Genomic DNA, 27,523 nt, shown 5'->3' with positions numbered 1-27,523 from the left:
CCCGCGGTGCTGCCGCTGCCCGCGGTGCTGCCGCTGCCCGCGGTGCTGCCGCTGCCCGCGGTGCTGCCGCTGCCCGCGGTGCTGCCGCTGCCCGCGGTGCTGCCGCTGCCCGCGGTGCTGCCGCTGCCCGCGGTGCTGCCGCTGCCCGGAGCTCTCCGTGTGCGCCGGTGCTCGTGTCCCCCTGCGCTGTGCCCTGCTGTGCCCTGCTTTGCCCGTGTCCGGCCGTGCCCGAGTCTGGCTGTGCCCTGCTGTGTCCTGCTGTGTCCTGCTGTGTCCAGCTGTGCCCAGCTGTGCCCAGCTGTGCCGGTGTCCAGCGGTGCCCGGCCGTGCCCGTGTCCAGCTGTACCAGTGCCCAGCCATGCCCGTGTCTGCCTGTACCAGTGTCCAGCCGTGCCCGCTCGCGGCGCTGCCCGGTGCCAGAGGCGGGACACGGGCGCCCATCCCGGCCCGACTCCTTTAAGATGATGCAATCGGCATCGCCGCCCGCGCTGCCGGCCCCGCGCCGCTGAGCGGAGCCCGGAGCGCGGAGCCCGGAGCTCAGAGCCCGGAGCACGGAGAGCAGCGGGGCGGAGCGCAGAGCGCGGAGCTCAGAGCCCGGAGCGCAGAGCGCGGAGCTCGGAGCGCAGCGGGGCGGAGCGCAGAGCGCGGAGCCCGGAGCGCAGAGCGCGGAGCTCAGAGCCCGGAGCGCAGAGCGCGGAGCTCGGAGCGCAGAGCGCGAAGCCCGGAGTGCAGAGCGCGGAGCTCGGAGCGCAGAGCGCGAAGCCCGGAGTGCAGAGCGCGGAGCTCGGAGCGCAGAGCGCGGAGCCCGGAGCCCGGGGCGCAGAGCGCGGAGCTCGGAGCCCGGAGCCGGGGCGCAGCGGGGCGGAGCGCAGAGCGCGAAGCCCGGAGCGCAGAGCGCGGAGCCCGGAGCGCAGAGCGCGGAGCCCGGAGCCCGGAGCCCGGAGCCCGGAGCCCGGGGCGCAGCGGGGCGGAGCGCAGAGCGCGGCGGGGCGGCCCCGCGGTGCCCGCGCTCCCTGGGGCCATGGGGGAGCCACCGGAGCCCGGCAGTGCCTAGCGCAGGCTGCGGGCTTTCTGCAAGTCATCGGGGCTGGCGGATGCGCCCTATGAGCCCTCCCGCTCCCCTGGCCCAGCGCATCCACTCGGGAATTATTTTATTTATTTATCTATGTGTTTATTTATTTATTTATTTTCCTGCACCGTGCTGTATGTACTGGTTTCCTCGTCACCCTCCACGGTTAACTTCCCTGTGACTCGGTTTAACACTTGAGACCTCCGTGGATGCTGCTAAGAGCACTTCTCTTGCCTTTGCTGTCCCTTGCTGGGATCGGATTCACACTACCCGGACCCTGTGTGCCTGTTTGTGTGTTCTGAGTGTCTTGACATTTCGGTTTTCTTTACAAGAGCTGTGCATTAATTGTAACCAAGGTAAGACTTCTTGTTCCCTCATGTGCATGTCTAATTTAGATGTTTCTTTAGAGATAAAGTACTCAGTTTCTTTTAAACAGTGAAGTCATATGTAGCCCTTTCATTGATGAATACTTGTGAACTAGAAGAGTAGAATTTGCCAAAAACAAAAAAAAAAAAAAAAAAAAAAAAAAAATAAAAAAAGAGACCTATTTAGCAGATTAGCTTCGTTCTACAAACTGCTCTGCTTTCCTCTGTTGCAGCAGCTGTGGTGCTTAGAAGAGTAATTCGTGCCTTGTTTTGTTTCCCTTTTCTCAGACCTGTGAATGACCATAGGCTTGGCTTGACCTTGATTTTGATGGCTTTGTTGGAAGATCTGATGATGTGATTGCATGACATGAGGTGATTGCTCTCCAGCCTCCTTGGCTCAGCGTATAAACCACTTCTGCCACACTGTCACTCATGGACAATTCAGATTTTTCTTTTAAACAATCCAACAATCCTTTTGGCTATTTTTATTTTCTCACTTCTCCTTTCCCCCTTGTTTCTCCTTAATGTTGGGAGCCTTATTCTTCCCTCCCATGTGATTGATAGTCCTGCTTCTCCACGGTGCCGATTTCCAGTTTAAACTACAATGGCTCTTAGTGGCAACTGCAGGACTTACCTTCCTGCTCGGGAGCAGGGCACGGGGCTGCACTCCTTCCCCGAGGTGGTGGAGCTCAACGTGGGCGGCCAGGTTTACTTCACTCGCCACTCCACCTTGGTTGGCACCCCCCACTCCCTGCTCTGGAAAATGTTCACCCCAAAGAGAGACACAGCCAACGATCTGGCCAAGGACTCCAAGGGAAGATTCTTCATCGACAGAGATGGTTTCCTTTTCCGCTACATTCTGGACTATCTCAGGGACAAGCAAGTGGTTCTGCCCGACCACTTCCCAGAGAAGGGAAGGCTCAAGAGGGAGGCTGAGTACTTCCAGCTCCCGGACTTGGTCAAGCTCCTGACTCCCGACGACAGCAAGCAAAGCCCCGACGATTATTGCCACAGCGACTACGAAGAGGTGTCCCAGGGCAGTGACACCAGAATCTGCGCGCCCTCGCTCCTGCCGCCGGACCGCAAGTGGGGATTCATCACCATCGGCTACCGCGGCTCCTGCACTATCGGCAGGGAGAGCCAAGCAGATGCCAAATTCAGGAGGGTCCCGAGGATTTTGGTTTGTGGAAGGATTTCTTTGGTCAAAGAGGTTTTTGGAGAAAGTTTGAATGAAAGCAGAGACCCGGACAGGGCTCCAGAAAGGTACACCTCCAGGTTTTATCTCAAGTTCAAGCACCTGGAGAGGGCTTTTGACATGTTGTCCGAGTGTGGATTCCACATGGTGGCCTGTAACTCCTCGGTGACGGCTTCCTTCGTCAACCAGTACACAGACGACAAGGTCTGGTCCAGCTACACCGAATACGTCTTCTACCGTAAGTACGAGCGGCGCAGGGGCAGCGGAGCCCCGAGCTGCGGCTGCCGCCGTGACCGGGCGGGCCGGGCCGGGTTCCGAGCTGGGGGACCCGTTTCTGTGAGAGCTGAGCCGGGCTGAGCTCGGGGCCGGGCCGGGCTAGGTGGCAGCACAGACTGCCGAAAGCGCCGTGCCCGCAGGACGCGCCTCGCCCGCTCCCCGGGACGTGCGGGACACAACCCGAGGGTGCAAACCCTGGGAAATGCATCACAGAAAACCTTCCGCCGGGGTTCGCTTTGCAAAGGTAATAGCGGCTCGCTAATCGCCAGGCGCAGCGGCCGAGCCATCTGTCGGCAGCCCTGACACGCTGCCACGCAGGGAGGGGAAAGCACAGCTCCGTCCCTCTGGCCGCGTTTCAGCTGCTGCGCTCCGGAACGAGGGCTCGGGGCAGAGAGGGGCCCTGTTACACAACACGGCCGTGCAAGGGCGGTGTTCTCTCCAGGAGAGTGTGCCCCGCTCCCCGCGGTCACATCGCGGCCGCGCTGCTCCGCCGCTCCGAGCCGCCGGCGCTCCGGGGCTCGTTAACTCGGGAGGATGGCCAGGTACGGCCTGGGTACCCACGGTAACACCGGGTAATCCGGATCCTGGCAGTCTGGGTCAGGAAATCACTCCAACTGCTGTGCCAAAACCTCGGAGAGGTTCACGGGGCTGCTTGCCTCCATTTTCATTTGAGGAGGATGAAGGATGGAACAATTGCTCCATCCATCAGTGCAGCCAGCTGCTGGTGGCCTGGGGACAGACGGACAGAGGGACAGAGGGATACAGGGACAGAGGGATAACGCCAAGCTGCTGCCCTGGGTGTGGTGCTCACAGTGAGCAGGCTCCCGGTGTGGGGAGCTGACAAAAGTTTCCCATGGAAGGTGCATCAGGAAGTGAAGAGTTTGGGTGTAATTCCGTGGATCCAGCACCATCTACTCTTGTGTGGGGCTCAACAGGCAGCCCTAATCTGCTTATGCAATGAAGCTTAAGTTAGCATCCTGAAAAGCCATCTGGGTTTTTGACATCTGTAGATTTACTTAAAATTAGTTTTCTAGCTGGATTTCATAGCAAAACAGTTCTAAGGTCATGGATCCGCTTATATTCCAACAGGGATAGATGATTTGTGTCATTAAGAAGCTTCTGCATGAAATTACAGTGCCTTGTACATGTTCTAGGAGGAGAATTAATGTAGGTAAAGGAATGGATTAGAGCAAATTGTAATGGCATTTATACCTAAAATAAGGAAAAATGTAAGTTCTTTATAGGCACAATGGTCCCTGCTAATTGAAGAGAGGAGGAACACAGGTTTTCCCTCAATTAAAAAACACAGACTCCTGATTTTCACATTCTCAAATTTTTACCTCCAAGGATTGCTCACTGCTCCCACATCACTATAGCCAGGGTGGGGCCCAAGAGGGGAGGAATCATGGAAACTTTGGTGAATGAAAGTCTATAGCAAGTCACAAAATCTCTTCTCAGTTAAATCCAAGTTCCTGGAAAGATTTCTGTGCAGTTCAGAGCTTTGGATTTGGCTCTGATGGGTTTTGTGGGGTTTTGAGACTGGCACAGTTCCAGAGGTGGATTTTTCAGATGGTCCCTCCCCAGGCAGAATCCAAAGCCATGGCTGTGGTGCCAGATGAGCCTTTCTTGTCCCAGCCCGAGTTCTGCCAGTGCTGCTCCTGCCATGGAGCTCTGGCTGCAGATCCCCCCTGGCCCCACACTCAGGGCTGGCTGCAGCTGATGCACCTGACAGCAGCTCCAGAGTGCACCTGGAGCAAAGCAATTCACTCTCCAAATCTCCTGAAATTATTTCATTCCAAGTGCCCCAAAGCCATTTCATCTGAAACTTTGAGGACAGATAAAATTGACATCTGGCTTTGCAGTGGAACACGGCATCTCCTCTGCAGCTGCTTTGCCATAATTATTTATTTAGATGCTGCCAACTGTGTCTGTGTAAGCATTAATCCATCAGGCTGCTGTGAGCAGGTTAATGGGCCTGAACCTGGGAGGTGTCTCACAGCTGGGGAGGCAGAGGCAGAGCTGGTCCTGCAGGGCTGCTCAGGAACTCCTGTTGGAGGAAATCTTCCTGGCTGGAAAAGGATGATTAGTTCCAAAGAAGGAGCAGTACAGGCAGCAATGGTGCTTCAATACACCCAAGACATTGTAAACTCCAAATTCCACTGGGAAGGTAAATGCCTGTGGCTGGCACCAAGATAAAGAACATTTTTCATGTGCAAATCCATCTGAAAGTGGCTGAGATGGAGCGGAGGGGGTGGGAGCTGAGCAGCTGTACGGGTACAGCGTGTGCTGGCTGAGCACTGCCCATCAGTATTGCACAGCCCCACCAGTATCACACAGCCCCACCAGTATGGCACAGCCCCACCAGTATGGCACACCCCACCAGTATCACACAGCCCCACCAGTATTGCACAGCCCCACCAGTATGGCACAGCCCCACCAGTATCACACAGCCCCATCACTATCACACAGCCCCACCAGTATGGCACAGCCCCACCAGTATCACACAGCCCCACCAGTATCACACAGCCCCACCAGTATCACACAGCCCCACCAGTATCACACAGCCCCACCAATATTGCACAGCCCCACCAGTATGGCACAGCCCCACCAGTATGGCACAGCCCCATCAGTATCGCACAGCCCCACCAGTATCGCACAGCCCCACCAGTATCACACAGCCCCACCAGTATCACACACCCCACCAGTATCACACAGCCCCACCAATATTGCACAGCCCCACCAGTATGGCACAGCCCCACCAGTATGGCACAGCCCCACCAATATCCCACAGCCCCACCAGTATCACACAGCCCCACCAGTATCACACAGCCCCACCAGTATCCCACAGCCCCACCAGTATCACACAGCCCCACCAGTATCACACAGCCCCACCAGTATCACACAGCCCCACCACTATCACACAGCCCCACCAGTATCCCACAGCCCCATCAATATCACACAGCCCCACCAGTATCACACAGCCCCATCAATATCACACAGCCCCATCACTATCACACAGCCCCACCAGTATCACACAGCCCCATCACTATCGCACAGCCCCACCAGTATTGCACAGCCCCACCAATATTGCACAGCCCCACCAGTATCACAGGGTGATATTCAGCACAGGGATGGCACAGGGATGGCACAGGGTGACACAGGGTGGCACAGAGGTGACACAGGGTGGCACAGGGTGGCACAGGGTGGCACAGGGGTGGGGATGTGCAGCAGGAAGGAGCAATGTCTCTGATATTCCCTGGTGCCTGTCCACTGGGTTCCCTGGGATATTCCTGGTGTCTGTTTTACAAGAGGATCCATTTGGGGTTGCTGCAGCCAGCTGGGCCTGTCACTGTGCACGTGTGGCTGAGCTAAGGGATCCCACACTGATGTGCCCACCTCTGACTCAGGAATTCATTGTGTGGCAGCAATTTGACTCACAAAACGGAGCAGTGCTTGCACAGTGACACCCACAGCTGTGCTGTCAAACGGGCACCATGTGGGAGAGGAACATCACCCAGTTCTCTTTAAACCAGCACTGTCACATGGTCCAGGAGCTGCTGCTGGCTGCTTTTAAATCAGTGAAGATCAAAATGACCCCAAAGCCAGCAAAATGAAGTCTAATCCAATGAATAATGCAAGATTCCTCCCCGCTGACAGGAGATGTTTCTGTTCCCAGGTAATTATTGTCATCATTTGCCAAAGCAAACTCTCACCAGGTGATCACCTGCAGGTGCTGGGGCTGCAGCCAGGTCTGCTCACGGCTGAAGGACCTTGCTCCGAGCTCTCTGCTCCCCCAGTTTGTCAGGGCAGCCTGAAAAACCAGCAGAGCTGTTGGTTAGAGTTACTCCATAGATGGGAAACGCTGTTATTCACTGGGAACCAGTAATGTCAAATCTCACTGTCAGATCAGGCCAAGGATCTGCTGCTGAGCAGGCAAAGCAAAACTTGCTGGAAGAGTTGGTTGGATTTAGAGCTCAGAGTTTGTTCTAACAGCCTGTGGAGCGATGCTGAGGGAGCAGAGGGGGCTCTCTCTGCACAGTAGCCACTGCCTGCTGTCCCCCGTCCCTCTGTCCCCTTGTCCCTCTGTCCCTCTGTTCGCCTGTCCCTCTGTCCCCTTGTCCCTCTGTCCCTCTGTCCCCTTGTCCTTCTGTCCCCTTGTCCCCTTGTCCCTCTGTCCCTCTGTTCCCCTGTCCCCTTGTCCCCTGTCACTCTGTCCCCTTGTTCCTCTGTCCCCCTTGTGTCCCTCTGTCCCCCTGTCCCTCTTTCCCCTGTCCCCTGTCCCCTGTCCCTCTGTCCCCTGTCCCCTGTCCCTCTCCCGGTCCCCTGTCCCCTGTCCCTCAGTGACTCTGGGGGAGGCAGGGCTTTGTGCCTGAGATTGCCCAGCTCAGCTCAGCTCGGCCCAGCCCGGCCCAGCCCAGCCCAGCCCAGCCCAGCCCAGCCCGGCCCAGCCCAGCTCAGCTCGGCCCAGCCCAGCCCAGCCCAGCCCAGCCCAGCCCAGCCCAGCCCAGCCCAGCCCAGCCCAGCCCAGCCCGGCCCAGCCCTGCCCAGCCCGGCCCAGCCCAGCTCAGCTCGGCCCAGCCCGGCCCAGCCCGGCCCAGCCCAGCCCAGCCCAGCCCGGCCCAGCCCAGCTCAGCTCGGCCCAGCCCAGCCCAGCTCGGCCCAGCCCAGCCCAGCCCAGCCCAGCCCAGCCCAGCCCGGCCCAGCTCAGCCCAGCCCGGCCCAGCCCAGCCCAGCCCGGCCCAGCCCAGCCCGGCCCAGCCCAGCCCAGCCCGGCCCAGCCCAGCCCAGCCCAGCTCAGCCCAGCCCAGCCCAGCCCAGCCCAGCCCAGCCCAGCCCAGCTCAGCCCAGCCCGGCCCAGCCCAGCCCAGCAGGGAGGGGCTGCAGGCACTGGCAGTGCTGCTGCTGCTCTGTGATCCAGAAAAATTGACTAAAATGACTAAAGCATTAACCAAGGACAGCTGGCATTTCGGGGGTGTGCTGCTTTTGTGTCAGAAGAAGAAAGAGTAATCTAAAAATCTTATTCTGAATTTCTTATTTTCTCTCTGTTATTAATAAATTTCTTCTCTATACCGTATTAAGTTTTAAACCTACCTTGTTTTTGCTCCTAAATCCTACCTCAAAGAAAAATTAGGTACAATAAAATTAACAAACCAAATCAAACCAAAACAGGGAGGAAAAAAAAAATCCATGTATTTGGAAGTGCAACCTTGATGTGGGTGTGTGCCCCTCCCTGCAGCTCCCTCAGCCTGGAGCCCCCAGAGTTTGTGAGGTGTTGCTGTGGTTCAGGAATTCCCAGAGTTTGTGAGGTGTTGCTGTGGGTTCAGGAATTCCCAGAGTTTGTGAGGTGTTGCTGTGGGTTCAGGAATTCCCAGAGTTTGTGAGGTGTTGCTGTGTGCTCAGGAGAACAGGATCACAAAGAGAGAAGGAGTGTAAATAAAAAACACAACCCAAGATTTGCCATTCAATAAATACCACAACATATTGTGCACACAGACAAACACTTCTTGCAGCAGGTTGGGATTTTTCTACCCAGCCATCCTGGATTTGTTTAATTTTGTAACCACAATATTTTCTCAGTTTCTCCTTTTTTTTTTTTTCCGGCTTTTCAAGTTCAAGGCTAACATACAATAAATATGGGACACAAAGCAAGATCTAAATTACATCTTTGCACACAGAGAGAAAACCCTTTATACTTCAAGCTTCCTGGCTCAAAATTGTATTTTTTGTGAAGGAAGGAAATAGATTAAGGTGCTTTAGGCTTGGTGAAATCACTTCAATTGTCACTGAGGTGTAATGCTGCTTGTGTCCCTTGTGTCCATTGTGTCCCTGTGTCCCTGTGCCCTCTGCCTGTGTCCCTGTGTCCTGTGCCCTGTGTCCCTGTGTCCCTGTGTCCCTTTGTCCCTGTGTCCCTCTGTCCCTCTGTCCCTCTGTCCCTGTGTCCCTGTGTCCATTCCTGGCTCACTGCAGGGTCCTGCTGCTGTCCCAGCTCATGGACCTGGCTGAGCCTTCCCAGCACCTCAGGACTTTGGAGAGGGAATTTTTCCAGTGACATTGAAGTATTTCCAACCCAACCCATGCCATGTTCCATGTTGCATGTTCCATGTTCCATGTTCCATGTCCCATGTTCCATGTCCCATGTTCCATGACCTCTGGAGGGAATGCTCCTCGGAGTTCTTGTCCCTGGGCTTTGTCTCTGCTGCAGGGCTGAGGGAGTGAAGCAGAACTGCCCAGCAGAGCCTGGCTGGGCCCTTTCCCTCGCTGTGCCCAGAGCAGCTCGCTGAGCAGCTGTGGGACAGTGCTGGGAGGAGAGGGAGAGCCAGGAGCTGCTGAATTGCTCTGCACCCAGCAGCTGCTCCAAGCTGAGTGAAATGCCCACCAATGCAAACTGGTCACTGTGACCCCCCTCCATCCACTCCCAGCCGTGCCCTCCCCCAGGAGCTGCTCCTCCATCACTTGTGCTGCAGATTCCCTGCACTGCCCCTGGATCTCCTCAGGAGTGATTCACCATTTCCAGGAGCTCCTTGATTTGCTGTTAGGGCAGCTGAAAAATTCCTCTTCAGAACCAAAGTGGGGAGAGCTGTGGCCATGCTGGGAGTCCTGCTGCTGGGAACTGAGCAAACATCCCCAAACTCTGCATTCCAAGCTGAGCTCTGGGGAGGGTTCCTGGAGCTGAGGGACACCCCCAGCCTGGCTCTGAGCAGGGAGCAGCCCCAGCACTGCCCTCCTGCCTTCAGGCCATGCCAGGCCCTCAAAGTCAAGTTTAGAGAAAGAAAAAACCACTCTGCATATTTTGGAGGAGACTCATTTCAGGACTTCAGATTGAATTTCCATCAAACTGAATCAGAGTGTATTTTTACAGCAGAATTAAATCAGGCTGAAATAGAACCCAGTGGAACATGCTGATTTTGACTGAATTTTGCACTTTGAATATTTTCAAAGCCAAAAACTCTGAGCAAATCTCGAGTGAGGAAAGACCACACCAGCAGGGAGCTTGGGAAGGTGTTTGTGCTCCTGCAGAGGGAATGGCTCTGGATTTCTCCCAGCTCAGAACTTTCACTGGTGTGGGCAGGCCCAGCCCTGCTCCCATGAAGGATCTGAGATGATCCCAAGGCTGGAGGTGAAAATGGCTTATTGCAAACCTGCCCCTTGATGGTCCTATAAAATGGGAATTTTGATCACCACTTCCACCAAATCTACCAGCAGGAGCCATGATGGGGCTTTCAAAAGAGCTGGAAGGGAATTTTCCTTCAGAGTGCCTCAGTGTGCTGTGGTGTGGCAGGAGAGCACAGGGAAACACTGAAAATCTCAAACCCCTGGTTCTAACGTGCCAAAATCGATATTGAGGAATTGGAGGAGTTACTGCTTGTTCTAAAAGTGTGCTGGCTCAGGTTTTCTTTGGTTTTCTGTCCTGACCATCAGTCAGTGCAGGGAACTGGGCCTCCAGAGGCCGCCTGGTGCTTTTTCCTTTGGCTTGATGCTGCAGCATAATTGTGGGGAAAATAAATGACCTCCTGTGGAATTGCAGAGGGAATTCTGTTTCTGAATTAATGGTCCATTGGTGGTCAGTGGTAACATAATCTTTATGCATAAATAATGCCATTTATTCTATTATGGATGCTCTATTTGCTGGTGCTGTGTTTGCAGGCAGAGGAGCAGCCCTGAGGAGCTGAGCTGAGCCCAGCAGAGCTGAGCAGCTGCCCCGGGGCAGGGCTGGCCCAGCTGTGTGCAGCTGTGCTCTCTGCCTGCCACTGCTGCTGCCTGGGAGGAGAGGCTGCCATGGCAGAGCTCTGCTTGTGACTCAGGGAAAGTGTTTAATGTGCTCTGGGGAGCTGCAGCTCGGGAGGTCACAGTCCCTGTCCTTCCCTGGAGGTCCCTGTCCCTGTCCTTCCCTGGGAGGTCACAGTCCTTCCCTGGGAGGTCACTGTCCCTGTCCTTCACTGGGAGGTCACTGTCCCTGTCCTTCCCTGGGAGGTCACAGTCCTTCCCTGGGAGGTCACTGTCCCTGTCCTTCCCTGGAGGTCCCTGTCCCTGTCCTTCCCTGGGAGGTCACTGTCCTTCCCTGGGAGGTCACTGTCCCTGTCCTTCCCTGGGAGGTCCCTGTCCTTCCCTGGAGGTCACTGTCCCTGTCCTTCACTGGGAGGTCACTGTCCTGTCCTTCCCTGGAGGTCACTGTCCTGTCCTTCACTGGAGGTCACAGTCCCTGTCCTTCCCTGGGAGGTCACTGTCCTGTCCTTGCCTGGGAGGTCACTGTCCTTCCCTGGAGGTCACTGTCCCTGTCCTTCACTGGGAGGTCACTGTCCTGTCCTTCCCTGGAGGTCACTGTCCTGTCCTTCACTGGGAGGTCACTGTCCTTCACTGGAGGTCACTGTCCCTGTCCTTCCCTGGAGGTCCCTGTCCTTCACTGGAGGTCACTGTCCCTGTCCTTCCCTTGGAGGTCACTGTCCTGTCCTTCCCTGGAGGTCACTGTCCTTCCCTGGAGGTCACTGTCCCTGTCCTTCCCTGGAGGTCACTGTCCCTGTCCTTCCCTGGAGGTCACAGTCCTTCCCTGGGAGGTCACTGTCCCTGTCCTTGCCTGGGAGGTCACTGTTCCTGTCCTTCCCTGGGAGGTCACTGTCCTTCCCTGGAGGTCACTGTCCCTGTCCTTCCCTGGGAGGTCACTGCCACAAAAACGCTGCTGAAAACTCCTTGGAAGCCGAGTTCCCTCTGCCTCAGGGGTTTGGCTGTGGCACACGGGGTCAGTGGGGCTGGAAAAGCCCCCCAGTCCCAGCTGTGCCTGATCCCCACCCTGTCCCCAGCCCAGAGCTCTCAGTGCCACCTCCAGGTGCCACCTCCAGGGATGGGGACCCGACCCTCCCTGGGCAGTTCAATCCCTGACCCCCCTTTCCATGGGGAATTCCTGCTGTGCCCACCCTGATCTCCCCTGCCCAGCCTGAGGCTGTTCCCTCTCCTCCTGCCCCTGTTCCTGGAGCAGAGCCCCCCCATCTGTCCCCTCCTGGCAGGGAGCTCTGCAGAGCCAGAAATTCCCCCTGAGCCTCCTTTTCTCCTTCTGAGCCCCTTCCCAGCTCCTCAGGGATTCTCCAGCCCCTCCCCAGCTCAGGGACAGGCACTGCCCTGCCCCTGCCCTGGGCTCTCTGACCCCTCTGCCAGCCCTGCACGATGATTTTGTCTCAATCCTGATGTCACCTCTGGAGCCACAGCCCCTCAGAGCCAGGCCCTGGGAAGTTCCCTGGGGCTCTGTTTAACCCAGCCCAGGGGTGGCTTCACTCTCCTGGCAGAGCCACAATTACCAGGATGCAAAACCTCTCCTTTCCAGCTGGGAGAAGAGCAGTTCCCAGGTACCCTTGATTTCATTAATTTGTGAGCATTCAGGAGAACAAACCCTCCATTCTCTCAAGTCAATGCACTTGTATTATGTGAGGATTAAATCATTCCCTTCCCTCAGAGCAGGGGCTGCAGAGAGAAACCTTCTGTGCTTCCCTTCCAGAGACAAAGGATAGTTAAATAGGGATGCTGATAAAAATGCTTTCACTGGGAAAGACTTGATTAAAGTCTCTGCTGCTTTAGAGCCCTGGAGGTGAAGGCAGAAGCCAAGAGGTGCCATTTTGTGCAGGGGGATTGAAAAGTTCATTTCAGTTTGGTCTGTGGGAAGAGTTTTCACAACTCAGTGACATCTCCAGCGCTGGGGAGAGCCCAGGTTCCAGTCTAGTGGAGGTCACTGCTGGGGAGGATCAACCCTGCTCCATCTTATTTCCATTTCTAAATCTTCAAAAGACTTGAATTCACCTAGGAAGCATCAGTGCTCACTCTGTACAGGTTGTCTGGTTGAAGAACCAGATAATCTCTGCAGTGCTGGAGCTGGAGCTGCTCCATCTGCAATGTCAGTAGCTGCATCCCTCCCCAGCAGCAGCCCACGGGGCCCTGGCAGCTGCAGCCAGGCAGGTGGCACTGGGGGAGGGTGGCAGCTCTGCCAGCCCTCCTGGGCACCAGCAGCTGAACAGGGCACCAGGGCTGCCTGAGGCTGCCCTGCTCCTGTCCTGGGACGGTTCCCATCCCTGGGAATGCCAGCTGAGGGCTGTGCCAGGCCAGGGAAATGCACTGGGGCACAGGGCCTGCGGGGGGATCCACAGGAGCAGGCTTGGGGTCAAAGCAAACCTGGCTGTGAGCAAGAGGAGCCCTGGCAGCACAGAATCCCTGATCTCACAGCATCCCTGACCCTGCAGCATCCCACAGAATCCCTGACCCTGCAGCATCCCACAGAATCCCTGACCCTGCAGCATCCCACAGAATCCCTGGTCCCACAGCATCCCACAGAATCTCACAGAATCCCTGCCCCACAGCATCCCTGGTCCCACAGCATCCCTGATCCCACAGCACCCTGCAGCATCCCACAGCATCCCTGGTCCCACAGCATCCCACAGAATCTCACAGAATCCCTGCCCCACAGCATCCCTGGTCCCACAGCATCCCTGGCTGGCAGCACAGCAGCCTGGGCTTTAGCAGAGCTCAGCTTTAGCTGCTTTTGCTGCTTTAGCTGCTTTTGCTGCTCTTGCTGCTCCTGCTGCTCTTGCCCGTGGCTTTGGCACAAACAGCAGCAGAGCTCCAGCCTGGAGCAGAGGAGCTTTGGGGTGACCCAGCACTGCCATGGCAGGGTGGCACTGGGTGCTTTAAGGGCCCCTCCAGCCCAAACCACCCACGGCTCTGTGACCCCACGAGACTGAAAACATCCCAGATTTTCTGTGAAGACAGCCAAGCCCCAGGCAGCGAGGGCAGAGCAGCCCCCAGAGCCTCTGGAGCAGCCTGTGCTGATGGAAATGCAGCAGAAATCCAACGTTCTCCCGAGGAGAGCTAAAAGCTGCATGGCAGACAGTAAATAAATAACTGCAGGGAAACATTGCACATGGATTTTTTAGGGAACAGAACTTAATTAAATTTTGTGAACATGCCTACATAGTTCCATTGATCAGGAAAAAATGGGAATGGGCTGTGTCTGTAAGATTTACTTGCTTGGTTGTGCTCTGCCTTTCTTCCCTCCCTCAGCTTCATTCACTTGATATCCTGCAGTGGTGAGGGAGAACATTTCTGGTTTTCCTCCGTGAAGAAATTGATTCTGAGCAGCACAGAACATGATGTATGGTTTGTAACTCTACAATATTGCTAAGCCAAAAAAAAATCACTGAAGAAGGCCATGCAGATATTATATTAATTTCCATTTTAAAATTGATTTCTTCCCACTAGGACCAATAAAAAATATGCAAAGAGTTTCAACAACCTCTCTAGTAATGATTAATTAAAAGATGGGGTAAATCTTGCTGGGCTAATTTAGCAAAGTAGGTTTTCCTAGACACTTCACAGGACATTTTTTGCCATTGAATGCAAACTTATACTTGATTTCACAGGGCTGATCCCTCTCTGGAATGGCTGATCCCCTCTGGAATGGCTGATCCCCTCTGGAAGGGCTGATCCCTCTGGAAGGGCTGATCCCCCTCTGGAAGGGCTGATCCCCTCTGGAATGGCTGATCCCCTCTGGAATGGCTGATCCCCTCTGGAAGGGCTGATCCCCTCTGGAAGGGCTGATCCCCTCTGGAAGGGTTGATCCCCTCTGGAAGGGCTGATCCCCTCTGGAAGGGCTGATCCCTCTCTGGAATGGCTGATCCCCCTCTGGAATGGCTGATCCCTCTCTGGAAGGGCTGATCCCTCTGGAAGGGCTGATCCCCCTCTGGAATGGCTGATCCCCCTCTGGAATGGCTGATCCCTCTCTGGAATGGCTGATCCCTCTCTGGAAGGGCTGATCCCCTCTGGAATGGCTGATCCCCTCTGGAATTACTGATCCCCTCTGGAATGGCTGATCCCCTCTGGAATGGCTGATCCCCCTCTGGAATGGCTGATCCCTCTCTGGAATGGCTGATCCCTCTCTGGAAGGGCTGATCCCCTCTGGAATGGCTGATCCCCTCTGGAATTACTGATCCCCCTCTGGAATGGCTGATCCCTCTCTGGAAGGGCTGATCCCCTCTGGAAGGGCTGATCCCCTCTGGAAGGGCTGATCCCTCTCTGGAAGGGCTGATCCCTCTCTGGAAGGGCTGATCCCTCTCTGGAATGGCTGATCCCCTCTGGAAGGGCTGATCCCCCTCTGGAATGGCTGATCCCTCTCTGGAAGGGCTGATCCCCCTCTGGAATTACTGATCCCCTCTGGAAGGCCCCACAAGCTGCTGACTCTGCAGGATGGCAATTGGGTGGAGCACAAACGATATTCCATGAGAGCCCAGAGGATTTTTTCTGTTCATATTTTGCTGTTCAGGTGCCCAGCAGGGCTGTGAGGGCTCCCAGGGCGCTGCAGGTGCTCTGGGGCTGTTTCCCCACCCCGGGAGGAGCAGCCCCTGCTTTGTGTGCCCTGGGTGGCCCCAGGCTGCCCTCCCAGTGGAGCTGCTGAGGGAGGGGCACTGGCCCTGCTGCAGGACTGGGGCTGGCATGTGCTGAGGCAGTCAAACTCCAGTGGAGCAGATGGTGTCAGGATTTCAGCTTGTGCTCATGAGATGCAGATGGTCCGAGGAGTGAACTTGTTCCCCAGTTATTTTTGTTTTGAACAGGTTGAGAACAAATTACTCTCTGTCTATTGTTGCTCCTGCTCTGCTTTGCATCTTTCCCTGAGTGTGTTCGTGTTGTGCACTCGTACAAGTCTCAGAGTCTCTTTTCCATGGAATGAGAGACTGAAACAGCCAAATTTCTCCCTAAAACTCCTCTGTCTATGTTTAATTTACCGTTCCCATGTGCTCAGCCCAAGCTCCTCAGGTAAAACTGTCCCTGTGCCCAGGCAGGTGGGTGCTGCAGGCTCGTGGGGAGCAGCTCTGGCTGCCAGCCCTGCCCTGACTGCACCCCGAGGCAGGCTGCACATCTGGGGGTGAGGGTGGCAGGGCTGCACATCTGGGGCAGTGATGGTGTCAGGGCTGCACATCTGGGGAGTGCAGTGAGGGTGGCAGGGCTGCACATCTGGGGAGGGCAGTGAGGGTGGCAGGGCTGCACATCTGGGGCAGTGAGGGTGGCAGGGCTGCACATCTGGGGCAGGTTTCTGCTCCTGGTTGCACTGGAATAAACCCAGGTCGACCCCCCTCCTACACCAGCCAAGATGTGATTATCTAACCCTTCATGAAACACAGGCTTGTATTTTTGTCATAATTTATAAGCTCGTTTAATATTTTATAGGAAGAAAATACATGTACTGCTACAAATTATTAATGTCCACCTGAATATTTTACACCCAGCACACGGCACTAATTGTGGTGCCAAGGCCCCTGTGTTTGGCACAAAGCACCCGTGTCCCAGGGAGGACCCAGGATCTCCATTCCTGCCCCATCCCCTGTGCAGCCTGGGCTGTGCTGGGCTCTGTCCCTGCTGGGCTGAGGCTGGTGGCACCTCTGGGAGGGCTGGGTGTGACCTGGCACAGGAGCTGCCCCTGGCAGGAGGCTGGTGAGCGCAGCTGGGCACGGGCAGCAGGTGCCAGCTGCTGCTGGGGTTTAGTTTAGAGCCCAACCAGGATCAGCAGAGTCCCAGAGCTCTCCGCGGGTGGAACAAGCTGGAGGTGTTTGAGATCTGTGGATGGGGAAACAACATTTCCCAGGGGTTAGAGCACTGGGGAGTGTCTGCCCAGCTCACTGCAGGAACCACCGAGCTCTGGCTGTCATCGAGGGCCTGCCCAGCAAAAATCACTCTGTGCCTGTTCCCTGTCCCTGTCCCATCCCCCGTGCCGTCCTGCAGGGCAGGTCCCCGACCCCCGGGGCAGGGCAGGGCAGGGCAGGAGCGGGGACGGGGCTCAGCCCCTCCTGCCCCAGCTCATCGCTCATCCCCCGCGAACGAGCCCCCAGCTGAGCCGGGAGCTGGGCTGGCTCTGCCCCCTCCCCTCCAGCGCAGCCGGGCCGGGGCACACACCCCCACCCCTCTCAGGACCCTCCCTTGCCGGTTTCCTGCTTCTGCTGGGGCTCAGAAGGTTTTGGAGGAGCGGGCCCGGCTGGGGCTGCGGGAGGCTCAGGATGCTGCCCCCCATCTCCGGAGGCTGCAGGTCCTGTCCCCTCGGGCTGGGACAGCCGCTGGGGTGGGCCGGGCTCTGGGGATCCCCTGGAGCACAAACATCACCCTCCCACCTATTTCTGCTAATGAGCGTTTTCCATCATTGTCCCGGATACGGTGACATTGGCCGAGAAGGCCGGGCCGTAGCCAGAGGTGTCGGAGCTAATTTGGGCAGGGCGGGGGCGGGGAGCGGCCAGCAGCGCCTGCGGGGCCGGGGTGGTGAGGAATATCCACGGCAAACACCGCAGGGCTGGGAGGGCGGGGTGGGGCAGGGCAGGGTGGGGCAGGGTGGGGCAGTTTGGGGTGGGGCAGTTTGGGGTGGGGCAGTTTGGGGTGGGGCAGGGTGGGGTCGGGCAGGGCGGGGCTCCACCCTCCCAAGCCATTCCCACCTTCCCTCTGCACACACTCCACCCTCCTGCCCTCTCCCTGCCGGCCCTGCTGAGGGATTCTTGTCCCACTCAGCTCTCCCACACATCACTGATCTCCATCTCTATCACCTCCATCACCTCCATCATCTCCCTCATCTCCATCACCTCCATCAGCCCTCTCCCCTCCATCACCTCCATCACCTCCATCACCTCCATCATCTCCATCCCCTCCATCCCCTCCATCCCCTCCATCACCTCCATCACCTCCATCATCTCCATCACCTCCATCACCTCCATCATCTCCATCATCTCCATCATCTCCATCACCTCCATCACCTCCATCACCTCCATCACCTCCATCATCTCCATCACCTCCATCACCTCCATCACCTCCATCATCTCCATCCCCTCCATCACCTCCATCACCTCCATCACCTCCATCACCTCCATCACCTCCATCCCCTCCATCATCTCCCTCATCTCCACCATCTCCATCATCTCCCTCATCTCCATCATCTCCATCATCTCCATCACCTCCCTCATCTCCATAACCCCCATCACGTCCATCATTCCATCTCCATCTCCATTATGTCCATCTCCATGCCTTGGAATCAAACCAGGTCTGAAATCTGCCCATAATCTGCCAAAGGAACCAGAACTGAATCCCAGGTGTCCCCTGTGCTGCTTGGTGACATGGGCCATCACCTTGGGGCCAGGGTGAATTTCCTGTGCCCAAATTTCCTGCACCTGACCCTGCCAGGTTTCTCCACTGCAAGGAATAATGATCAGTGTGTTTTGGTGAGTCAAGTAAATGGAATAATAAGTGGAATATCAGAGCCACAGGGAAGTGTTTGCTCAGCTGGAGTGACAGCCTCAGTCCCATACTATTTTATGTTTGCAGATGCAGCTTTTGTAGACAATGTCTATAGGACAGATTAAATATTGTTTGAAAAAGTGATCAGAGATTTTGTTTGCAACTGTGCTGTAGCTCTTCTCCAAATATTGGAAGGAATTTAAATTGGTTTGTATTGATAATGGCAGTGTAATGCCTTTCCTTGCTTGTACAGATCATCAGTGGTTTAATGTGCTTATTCCCAAGGGATGCAGTGACTGAAAAGAAGAGATTAAGATAAACCTTAAAGAATGTTTTGTGGGAGAAAATTATATTTCCTTTGAGCAGGCTTTGTGTGAGGCCTTGGCTGGAATTTGTCAGTGCTGCTGTGAGCAGTGGCACGGCCAGCACCGGTGACCCCTGAGTGCCACAGGGCAGGGGGAGCATCCAAGCCCAAGGGATGTGCCAAGAGCCTTCCAGAAAAGGGGCTCACCCTGTGCCCTGTCCCTGGGGCTGAGGGGTGTGCCCCAAAGTCCCTGTGCCCCAAAGTCCCTGTCCCTGTTCCTGTCCCTGTTCCTGTCCCTGTCCCTGTGCTGTCCCTGTGCTGGGCTGGAGGGGTGTGCCCCAAAGTCCCTGTGCCCCAAAATCCCTGTTCCTGTCCCTGTCCCTGTCCCTGTCCCTGTACTGTCCCTGTGCTGGGCTGGAGGGGTGTGCCCCAAAGTCCCTGTGCTGTCCCTGTGCTGTCCCTGTCCCTGTCCCTGTCCCTGTCCCTGTCCCTGTCCCTGTCCCTGTCCCTGTACTGTCCCTGTGCTGGGCTGGAGGGGTGTGCCCCAAAGTCCCTGTGCTGTCCCTGTCCCTGTCTGTGTCTCTGTCCCTGTCCCTGTCCCTGTGCTGTCCCTGCATTCCCGCAGGGCTGTGAGGGAGCTGGGCTGGGGGGGCTCTGGGGCTGCATCTCCCCAAAACATTCCCTCCCTGCTGGGAATGCAGAGAGGGAGGTCTGGGCTGTGCTCAGTGCCCTGTCCTGGGTGTGATCAATGCCCTGCTCTGTGTGTGTGTCCCCTGCTCTGGGTGTGCTCAATGCCCTGCCCTGCTCTGGGTGTGCTCAGTGCCCTGCCCTGCTCTGGGTGTGCTCAGTGCCCTGCTCTGGGCTGGCACTGCCAGCTCTGCCCTGCTCTGGGTGTGATCAATGCCCTGCTCTGGGCTGGCACTGCCAGCCCTGCCCTGCTCTGGGTGTGCTCAGTGCCCTGCCCTGCTCTGGGTGTGCTCAGTGCCTGCTCTGGGCTGGCACTGCCAGCCCTGCCCTGCTCTGTGCCAGCCAGCTCTGGGACACGGCCCCTCCAGACTCACCCACCTGATAAATGCAGAGTGACACCGTTTGCCAGGAGCTGTTTGGATGTACAGCAGTCACATCTTTACTGAGCTGTTCTGAACACGTCCACCTGGATAGAGGCTCAGGCAGAGCAGGCTCTGTCTGCAGGACAGGGACACGTCCCATCTGTCCCCATGGGAGCTGAACCCACGTGAGGGGCCTGGCTCAGGGCCTTGGAGCTGAGGGAGAAGGGATGAACCTGGCTGGGGCAGCAGGACCAGCACTGCTGAGCCATCCACCACTGGGGCTAAAACCATTTCAGGGAGGCCTTTGTCAGGTTTTCAGCCTCCACAGCTGAAGTTTGGCTTGGTGTGTTGCACACCCTGAGAACAAGGTGCCAAATATCTCCTGTGTCACTGTGCCCACCCACAGCCAGCAGAGCTGCTCTGATTTCCACTGCAGGGGAAAGTCTCCTTGGCTTGGAGCTGCTGGTGAGCACAGGGTGACACGAAGCTGTTCTGTCACTGTGCTTTGGGCAGCTGGATGGGACAAAGCTCAGGCCAGGCTCAGGAGCAGCCCAGGAACTGGCAGTGCCATGTGGATGTGACACTGGCTTTGTTTAGTGCAGTAAAAACACGACAAAACCCCCACAAAACCAATATTTCAGCTGATCAGAACTGGTTTATTTGTCGGTTTTTATTGATGCTCTGATCTCTGGTGAGAAAATAATTGGCTTAAGCAGCAGAACCTATTGCATGCACAGCCCCTGACAGCTCTGTGCAGTGACAGCAGTGGGTGACCCTGCTCTGAGTAAACAAACAAACACTCTCACTTATCTGCCAATTATGTGTTATGGAATGGAGGCTGTGGAGTGCCCACTCTGCTGTGCTCTGGTTATTGTGCTGCCTCCCTGCAAACGCCTCCCCTTGGCTAATAGCAGTTTTTAAACTCTGCATTGCCCTGGGGGCTGGGGGCTGGTCAGAGCTCGGCAGGAGGGTGGCTGGACATATTTCAGTGTTTCATGATGATTTTCTATGTGTACATTTAGCCCTGGCATTGGCAGAGCACGGTGCCAGGGCTGTGGGTTCCATCCCCCCCAAGGACTGGACCTGTGATCCCTGTGGGTCACTGTGAGCTCAGAATATTCTGTCCTTCTCTCATTTATCAAAGGATGATCTTTCCAGCCTTACTGGGTCACAGGGCTGCAGCTGAGCCTGCAGAGCCCTGGGCAGGGAGGGCTCAGCCCCTGAGCTGTGCTCAGCCATCCCAGGGCTCCCTTCAAGCACAGCTGCAGTGAGACAGATGTTAGAGCCGAGTCTAACAAGGCTGGGCTGTCTCACAGAAGCAGTTTTGTTGGACTTGTATTTCATCTCTCATTCCCCCTCCAGTGTGAACGTTCCTCAGATAACACAGCTCACATGAAAAGACTTCTTCAAATTCTTTAAGTGCACATTAAAATGCAAATCGGCCTCCTTATTAAAGAGTTCTGCAAGTTCTCTGACAACACATTTAAATGCAAATCAGTGAAACGTAGACTCAATATTAGAATCCAAACAATTACTTGATCCACATGCTGGAATTGAAGTGGGACCACAGTGTATGTCTCCAGGAAAGCAGTGACCTTTCCAGCAGCTCTGTCTGGGCTGCCCTGCCTTTCCTGGGGAGGGGACACTGAGCTCTGCTGTCCCACCAGGGATGTCACAGGCTCAGAGCTGTCCCTGTGACACTCCAGGCTGGGTGTGCACTGGTGGCATTTCCAGTGAGCCTCCCTGAGGGAGCCAGCTCCTCTTGGCACAGCCTGGATGTCACAAAGGGCAGAGGAGGAAGGCAGAGCTCCTGGTGCAGGTGTGGGCTCATCAGTACCCAGCAGATAAATGGAGTGTGAGGCAGCAGCACAGGCCATTAAAATCCCCTTAATAAGTCAGAAGCCATAGCTGGCTTTTGAATTTTTCCTCCAATGATGCAGTCTGAGGTTAGAGCTCTACCCAGCCAAAGTGCTGGTAATTATTTGATGGAGTTTTAGTGGGCAGGGGCTGAGGCCAGTCCTGAAAGCTCGGGGTGTCAGGGGAGGCAGCTCAGATCTGCTTTATTTCAGAGTGATAGTCCATTAGGAACAGCAGCCTTTAACTGTCTTTAGACCTGAATGAGGCTTTTGCTTTGCTGTGCAGGGCTGTGAGCTCTGAAGGGAGCCAAGCTGCTTTCCCAGCTCTCTGCCCCCTCCCTGCAGTAACTGGGCTCTCATTTGGGGGTGGGCACGGTGTGCCAGGGCAGCTCTGCTGCAGAGGGCTGAGAGCACTGCCCACGCCTCAGGGAACGTTTCCGTGCTGGGGCTTCCTCCTGCTCCTCCCAGACTTTCCTTTTGGGATGTGACGGTTTGTCTGAAAACACCGTGTCTCGTTTCCCAGCTGTGCTGTCTGGAGGGCACTGCAGGTGTTGGGGCGCCCCAGGAACGTGGGATGATGAGTCTGGGGAGGGAACAGCCCCTGGTGGCTCCCGGGCTGGTGCTGGAATTATTGACAGGGTCACCTTGAGGGGACAGGGGCACTGCAGGGTCACTCCTCTCACTCGGCCATAGCAGGTTTTATTGCTGTGTGCAGCCACATCTGGGGCTTCTCCAAGAGAAAAAGGGGATTCTTTCCTCTCATCAATTGGAGATCCCACAAACAAGCTTTGCCAACACCAACGTTTTATTTATTTGGGATGTTTGAGGGATCTGAAGCTCTGCTTTTGTTTGGATCTTTTATGTCATTTCATGTGCTAATCAGGGCTTTTTAACTTGGCTCTGTCACTCAAAAGCTTCTTGATGATGATGAGCAAAATTAAGCTGTTTCACTGCTGAGTGTGTATCATCAGTGAATTTTAATTTTAAAGGAAAAAGTGAGAATTTTTCCTTTTTTAAAAGTATGACTGTTTTAAAAAGGACTCAGAGTGGTTTTAGTTAATCTTCTAAGTAAAATGGAATCCAAAGTACAAAATGGATCTGGTTCCCTCTCCTCCACATACCATGTATTACATGAAAATAAATGTCACACCCAAGGAGATGTGAGTGATGCACCAGGCCAGGGTGTAGCTGGGATTCATCACCATTTCAAAAATGGAAAGACTGGGAAGTGTTTCAGCTGGGGATGTCCGTGGGTTCCTTGTCTCTGCCCCACCCTTGACTGTGCTGGGGAAAATTGAAGATCAGGTCACGAACTGTGAATGAAAATGAATTTGATATGTGAGTGGGTGGGGGCCTTGGGAAAAACGGGAGGAATCGCTGAGGTTGGAAAATCCCCCCCAGCCCATCGGGGCCCCCCTGTCCCCAGCCCAGAGCTCCGAGTGCCGCCTCCAGCGATGCCAGGATGGGATCCAACCCTCCCTGGGCAGCGCCTGCCGGAGCTCCCGGAGCGAGCAGAGAAATTCGGAATTCCTCCCGTGTCTCCACACGCCCTGCTCTGCCGGGGGAGAGCAGCAGGACCGAGGGGAAGGGCTGGGGAGGCAGAACCCCCCAGGAGGAGCTGTGGGTGCTCCTGGGGCCGGGCAGGGCTGCTTCCATCCCCACTCGGGGGTTTCTGCTCCCACGGGAAGCAGCCAGGCAGAATTCCTCCAGGATTCCTGCCCCTCGTCCCCCTGGCGGGGCTGGCCCGAGGTTTGGGAGGAAGAAATAGGAACGGCCTGCAGATAGGATCGCCCAGCAAAAGATGGTAAGGATGTAGAAAGTGAAGGTGAGATAGAAATGAAAGCAGTGATCACTGAGCGGCTGAGAGCAGCCGTGTGGCTGCCTGAAGATCTCCCTTTGTTAGGGCAATCCAGCTGCTGCCAATCCCAAACGGCAGCAGAGACCCCCTTGGGTATGACAGGAAGGGTCAAGACAAGGTTTAGAGATAAGAAAGTGGTAAAACATGGTAATTCCTATCGGTTGTACGTAAATGTAGAGAATTTGTATCTTGTACTAGATTGGTTAGTGGAAGAGTAGAATATTCAACACAGAAGGAGATTTAAGACTTTTTAAAAGGAGACCAGGCTCCCTTGCTCTGTCCCTGCACCCTCACCCCTCCTTTACCCCCTGTGTCACCTCACCCCTCCGGGCAGCGCTGCCAGCTCCCAGCTGAGCCCTTTTCACCCACACCCGATGGAATAAACTGCAAAAAAACCACCAGAATACAGAGAGCGCCGGAGCCTGTCCTGCCCACTCCTGCAGGGGACGGTTCCTCCTGTCCTGTGTCCCCAGGGCACCGAGCCCGGTCCGTTCAGCATCCCCAGGATCCGCAATCGGGGCTCGCAGAGTGAGCAGGACCCGCCCGCGGGTCTGCGGCTCTGAAATCCCCGACACGTGCTCGTCATTATGGGGTAAGCACCCGGAAAATCAGAGTTTCTGCAATCCCCAGCACAGTGCTGCTCCTGCGGCCGCGGTGCGGATCAGGCTGGGAAAGCGCGTTAGTGCGGAGCTCTTTGTCCACGGGCTGTGCTGCTCAGCTGTGCTTTCTCAGTCAGGAGACAGAAATGCGAAGTGCCCGCGTCCCGTGGGTGAGGAGAGCAGCTGCTTCCCACCCCGAGCGCCTCCTCAGCCCTGCTCGCTCCCTGCTCAGCGCAGCCCCCGGATTTGTACCGGCACAGGGAGTGGGTTTGGTGCTGGGGATGTGCAGCAGTCCCTGGGAAGAGAGAGCCCCATTTTGGGGTGCAGGCACTGCCGGGGCTCGGCCACCGCACCCCGCTCAGGGACCGGGGCTCTGCACGGCCAGAGCCGCTCTCTGCAGCTCCGAGCTCAGCTCCTCTTCTCCCGCAGCGCATCCCTCGTGTCCTTCTGCCTCGTGCCTCTCCTGCTGCTCTGGGAGAGCTCTTGGAGTATTTCCACTGCGGGTGTGCTCGCAGTGCTGCCCCGAGCATCCCCCGGTGTACTCTGAGCATCCCCGGTGTGCCCTGAGCAACCCCCGGTGTGCCTGCAGGGATTCCCCGTGTGCCCTGAGCATCCCCCGGTGTGCCCCGAGCATCCCCCGTGTGCCCTGAGCATCCCCCGTGTGCCCTGAGCATCCCCCGGTGTGCCCTGAGCATCTCCTGTGTGCCCTGAGCATCCCCTGTGTGCCCTGAACATCCCCTGTGTGCCCTGAGCATCTCCTGTCCCTGCTCTGAGCATCCCCTGTGTGCCCTGAGCATCCCCGGTGTGCCCTGAGCATCTCCTGTCCCTACTCTGAGCATCCCCGGTGTGCCCTGAGCATCCCCCTGTGTGCCCTGAGCATCCCCTGTGTGCCCTGAGCATCCCCTGTGTGCCCTGAGCATCTCCTGTTTGCTCTGAGCATCTCCTGTGTGCCCTGAGCATCCCTGTGTGCCCCGAGCATCCCCCGTGTGCCCTGAGCATCTCCTGTCCCTGCCCTGAGCATCCCCCGTGTGCCCTGAGCATCTCCTGTTTGCTCTGAGCATCCCCCGGTGTTCCCACTTGGATCCCCGAGCATCCCCCGGTGTTCCCGGTCCCGTCCCGTCCCGTGCAGCTGCTCAGAGCCCAGCAGGGCTCTCCGGGCTCTGCCTGCCTCATTCCTGCTGGTTTCTCATTTCCCTTCCTCTCTCTGTGACCTCTTTGTCCCAAAGTCACCTCTCCACGTGCCCGCTCCCCCTCCCCTTGCCCTGCTCTCGCTTCCCCCGCGGTGCAGTGAGAGATATTTCCATTTTCCTATTGAATTTCCACTCTCTGCTTGACCCAGCTTAGCAAGCCGCTGTCCTTGGGCAGTGCTGGAGGTTTCTGGGGAGGAAAAGCGCAGCACGGACCGCACGGGGCCCGGCTCCCCTCCCCGCCGCCTTCCTCCCGACAGAAACTGCCCTGCAAAACACAACCCGAACACGTTTTCCTTAATGATCCCGGAGCAGCAGTCAATATTTAACAGTAGCTCTTTCAAGCTGCTTTCTGGGCCCCGAGGAGAATTCCTAAAGAAACAGTTTGTAGGAAATGTATCGGAAAATTAACTTTGTGTTCATCAGCACATCGTTAAGGGCTCCCTGGCTCCGGCAGTCCGATGTCCCTGATTGTTCCCGGTGCGGGAGGTGAAGGCAGCCCCGCAATCTGTTCTCCGCCGGTTGCTGCTGGCAGCGCCGCTCCCGGGGGGCTGCGGGCTCCTGCCGGGGGCGTGCAGGGAAAGGCATCTGCTGTCATCCCGAGCCTGTTTACAGCACCGAGCCCAAATCTCTACGGGCTGGAAGTGATGGATTTTTTTTTTTAATTTGTTTTTACAAGAAACAGGCATCATTCATGATTCCCTTTTCCCGTTCTCAGTTTTCCTTGCTTCTCCTTCCCAGTCTCCTCAGCCAGCCAGTGCAGCTTTTCATCTCCTCCTGTGTTTTCTGGCATCTCCTCATTCCGTGGCAGCCTCCTCTGCCGCACCAAGAAGATGATTTTTTATTCTGTTTAGTTTTGGATGCTGGTCCCCAACTGTATGATTCGCTAAAGGAGCCAAAGTTTAGTTTTTCTTTTCCCTGCATGGCATCAGTGTGAATTCAAGCCGCCCCCACCACCCCCACAGGATTTTTTTGAGTCATGAGTTGCCTTGGAGCCTGCGAGCTCTCTCCATCGCTCCCCGGTGGTGACAGCCAGCACTGTGGGCTGGCTTGGCTGGTGGTCCCCGAGCCGGGCTCTGGGGGCTGGCAGGGCTGCCGGGCTGGGGAGGGGGGTCTGGAGCTCCTGTAGCACCCAGGCACTGCCTCGGCTGTGAGCAGCAGGGCAGGGCCGGCCACCCTTCCACAGGGACACAGCAGGGACATCCCAGCCCTGCAGAGCCCAGGGCAGCCGAGCAGCCGGGGCACAGGGAGGTGTCCCTGCCCTGGGGGCAGAGGGAGGTGTCCCTGCCCTGGGGGGCACAGGAAGGTGTCCCTGCCCTGGGGGGCACAGGGAGGTGTCCCTGTCCTGGGGGGCAGAGGGAGGTGTCCCTGTCCGGGGGGGCACTGGGAGGTGTCCCTGCCATGGTGGGGCAGAGGGAGGTGTCCCTGTCCTGGGGGGCACAGGGAGGTGTCCCTGTCCTGGGGTGCACTGGGAGGTGTCCCTGTCCTGGGGGGCAGAGGGAGGTGTCCCTGTCCTGGGGGGCACAGGGAGGTGTCCCTGCCATGGTGGGGCAGAGGGAGGTGTCCCTGCCCTGGGGGGCACAGGGAGGTGTCCCTGTCCTGGGGGCACAGGGAGGTGTCCCTGCCCTGGGGGGCACAGGGAGGTGTCCCTGTCCTGGGGGGCACAGGGAGGTGTCCCTGTCCTGGGGGGCACAGGAAGGTGTCCCTGTCCTGGGGGCAGAGGGAGGTGTCCCTGTCCTGGGGGGGCAGAGGAAGGTGTCCCTGCCCTGGGGGGCACAGGGAGGTGTCCCTGTCCTGGGGGGCACAGGAAGGTGTCCCTGTCCTGGGGGCAGAGGGAGGTGTCCCTGTCCTGGGGGGGCAGAGGAAGGTGTCCCTGCCCTGGGGGGCACAGGGAGGTGTCCCTGTCCTGGGGGGCACAGGAAGGTGTCCCTGTCCTGGGGGCAGAGGGAGGTGTCCCTGTCCTGGGGGGGCAGAGGAAGGTGTCCCTGCCCTGGGGGGCACAGGGAGGTGTCCCTGTCCTGGGGGGCACAGGAAGGTGTCCCTGTCCTGGGGGCAGAGGGAGGTGTCCCTGTCCTGGGGGGGCAGAGGAAGGTGTCCCTGCCCTGGGGGGCACAGGGAGGTGTCCCTGTCCTGGGGGGCACAGGAAGGTGTCCCTGTCCTGGGGGCAGAGGGAGGTGTCCCTGCCCTGGGGGGCACAGGGAGGTGTCCCTGTCCTGGGGGGCACAGGGAGGTGTCCCTGTCCTGGGGGGGCAGAGGGAGGTGTCCCTGTCCTGGGGGGCACAGGGAGGTGTCCCTGTCCTGGGGACACAGGGAGGTGTCCCTGTCCTGGGGGGCACTGGGAGGTGTCCCTGTCCTGGGGGGCACAGGGAGGTGTCCCTGTCCTGGGGACACAGGGAGGTGTCCCTGTCCTGGTGGGGCACTGGGAGGTGTCCCTGTCCTGGGGGGGCTGTAATGGGATGAAGTCTGAGGTCCCCTCTGACCCAAACCACACTGGGCTCTGTGCTCACCCCATTTCAGCAGAGAGG

General features: G+C 57.0%; 1 protein-coding gene across 1 annotated transcript in view; it reads left to right on the top strand.

Moving 5' to 3' along the window:
* The first annotated feature begins 1,268 nt into the window (after positions 1-1,268).
* Positions 1,269-27,523, top strand: part of KCTD16 (potassium channel tetramerization domain containing 16) — a 53,648-nt gene continuing 27,393 nt past the window's right edge. Inside the window, exons 1-2 of the mRNA XM_056502360.1 lie at positions 1,269-1,425; positions 1,723-2,867. Coding sequence (XP_056358335.1) covers positions 2,039-2,867 — 829 coding nt within the window. The 5' untranslated portion in view covers positions 1,269-1,425; positions 1,723-2,038. The remainder of the gene's footprint in view (positions 1,426-1,722; positions 2,868-27,523) is intronic.

This window comes from Oenanthe melanoleuca, chromosome 13 (assembly GCF_029582105.1).
Source record: "Oenanthe melanoleuca isolate GR-GAL-2019-014 chromosome 13, OMel1.0, whole genome shotgun sequence".
NCBI classification, from domain to species: domain Eukaryota; kingdom Metazoa; phylum Chordata; class Aves; order Passeriformes; family Muscicapidae; genus Oenanthe; species Oenanthe melanoleuca.
This window is presented reverse-complemented; position numbering and strand designations above follow the sequence as displayed.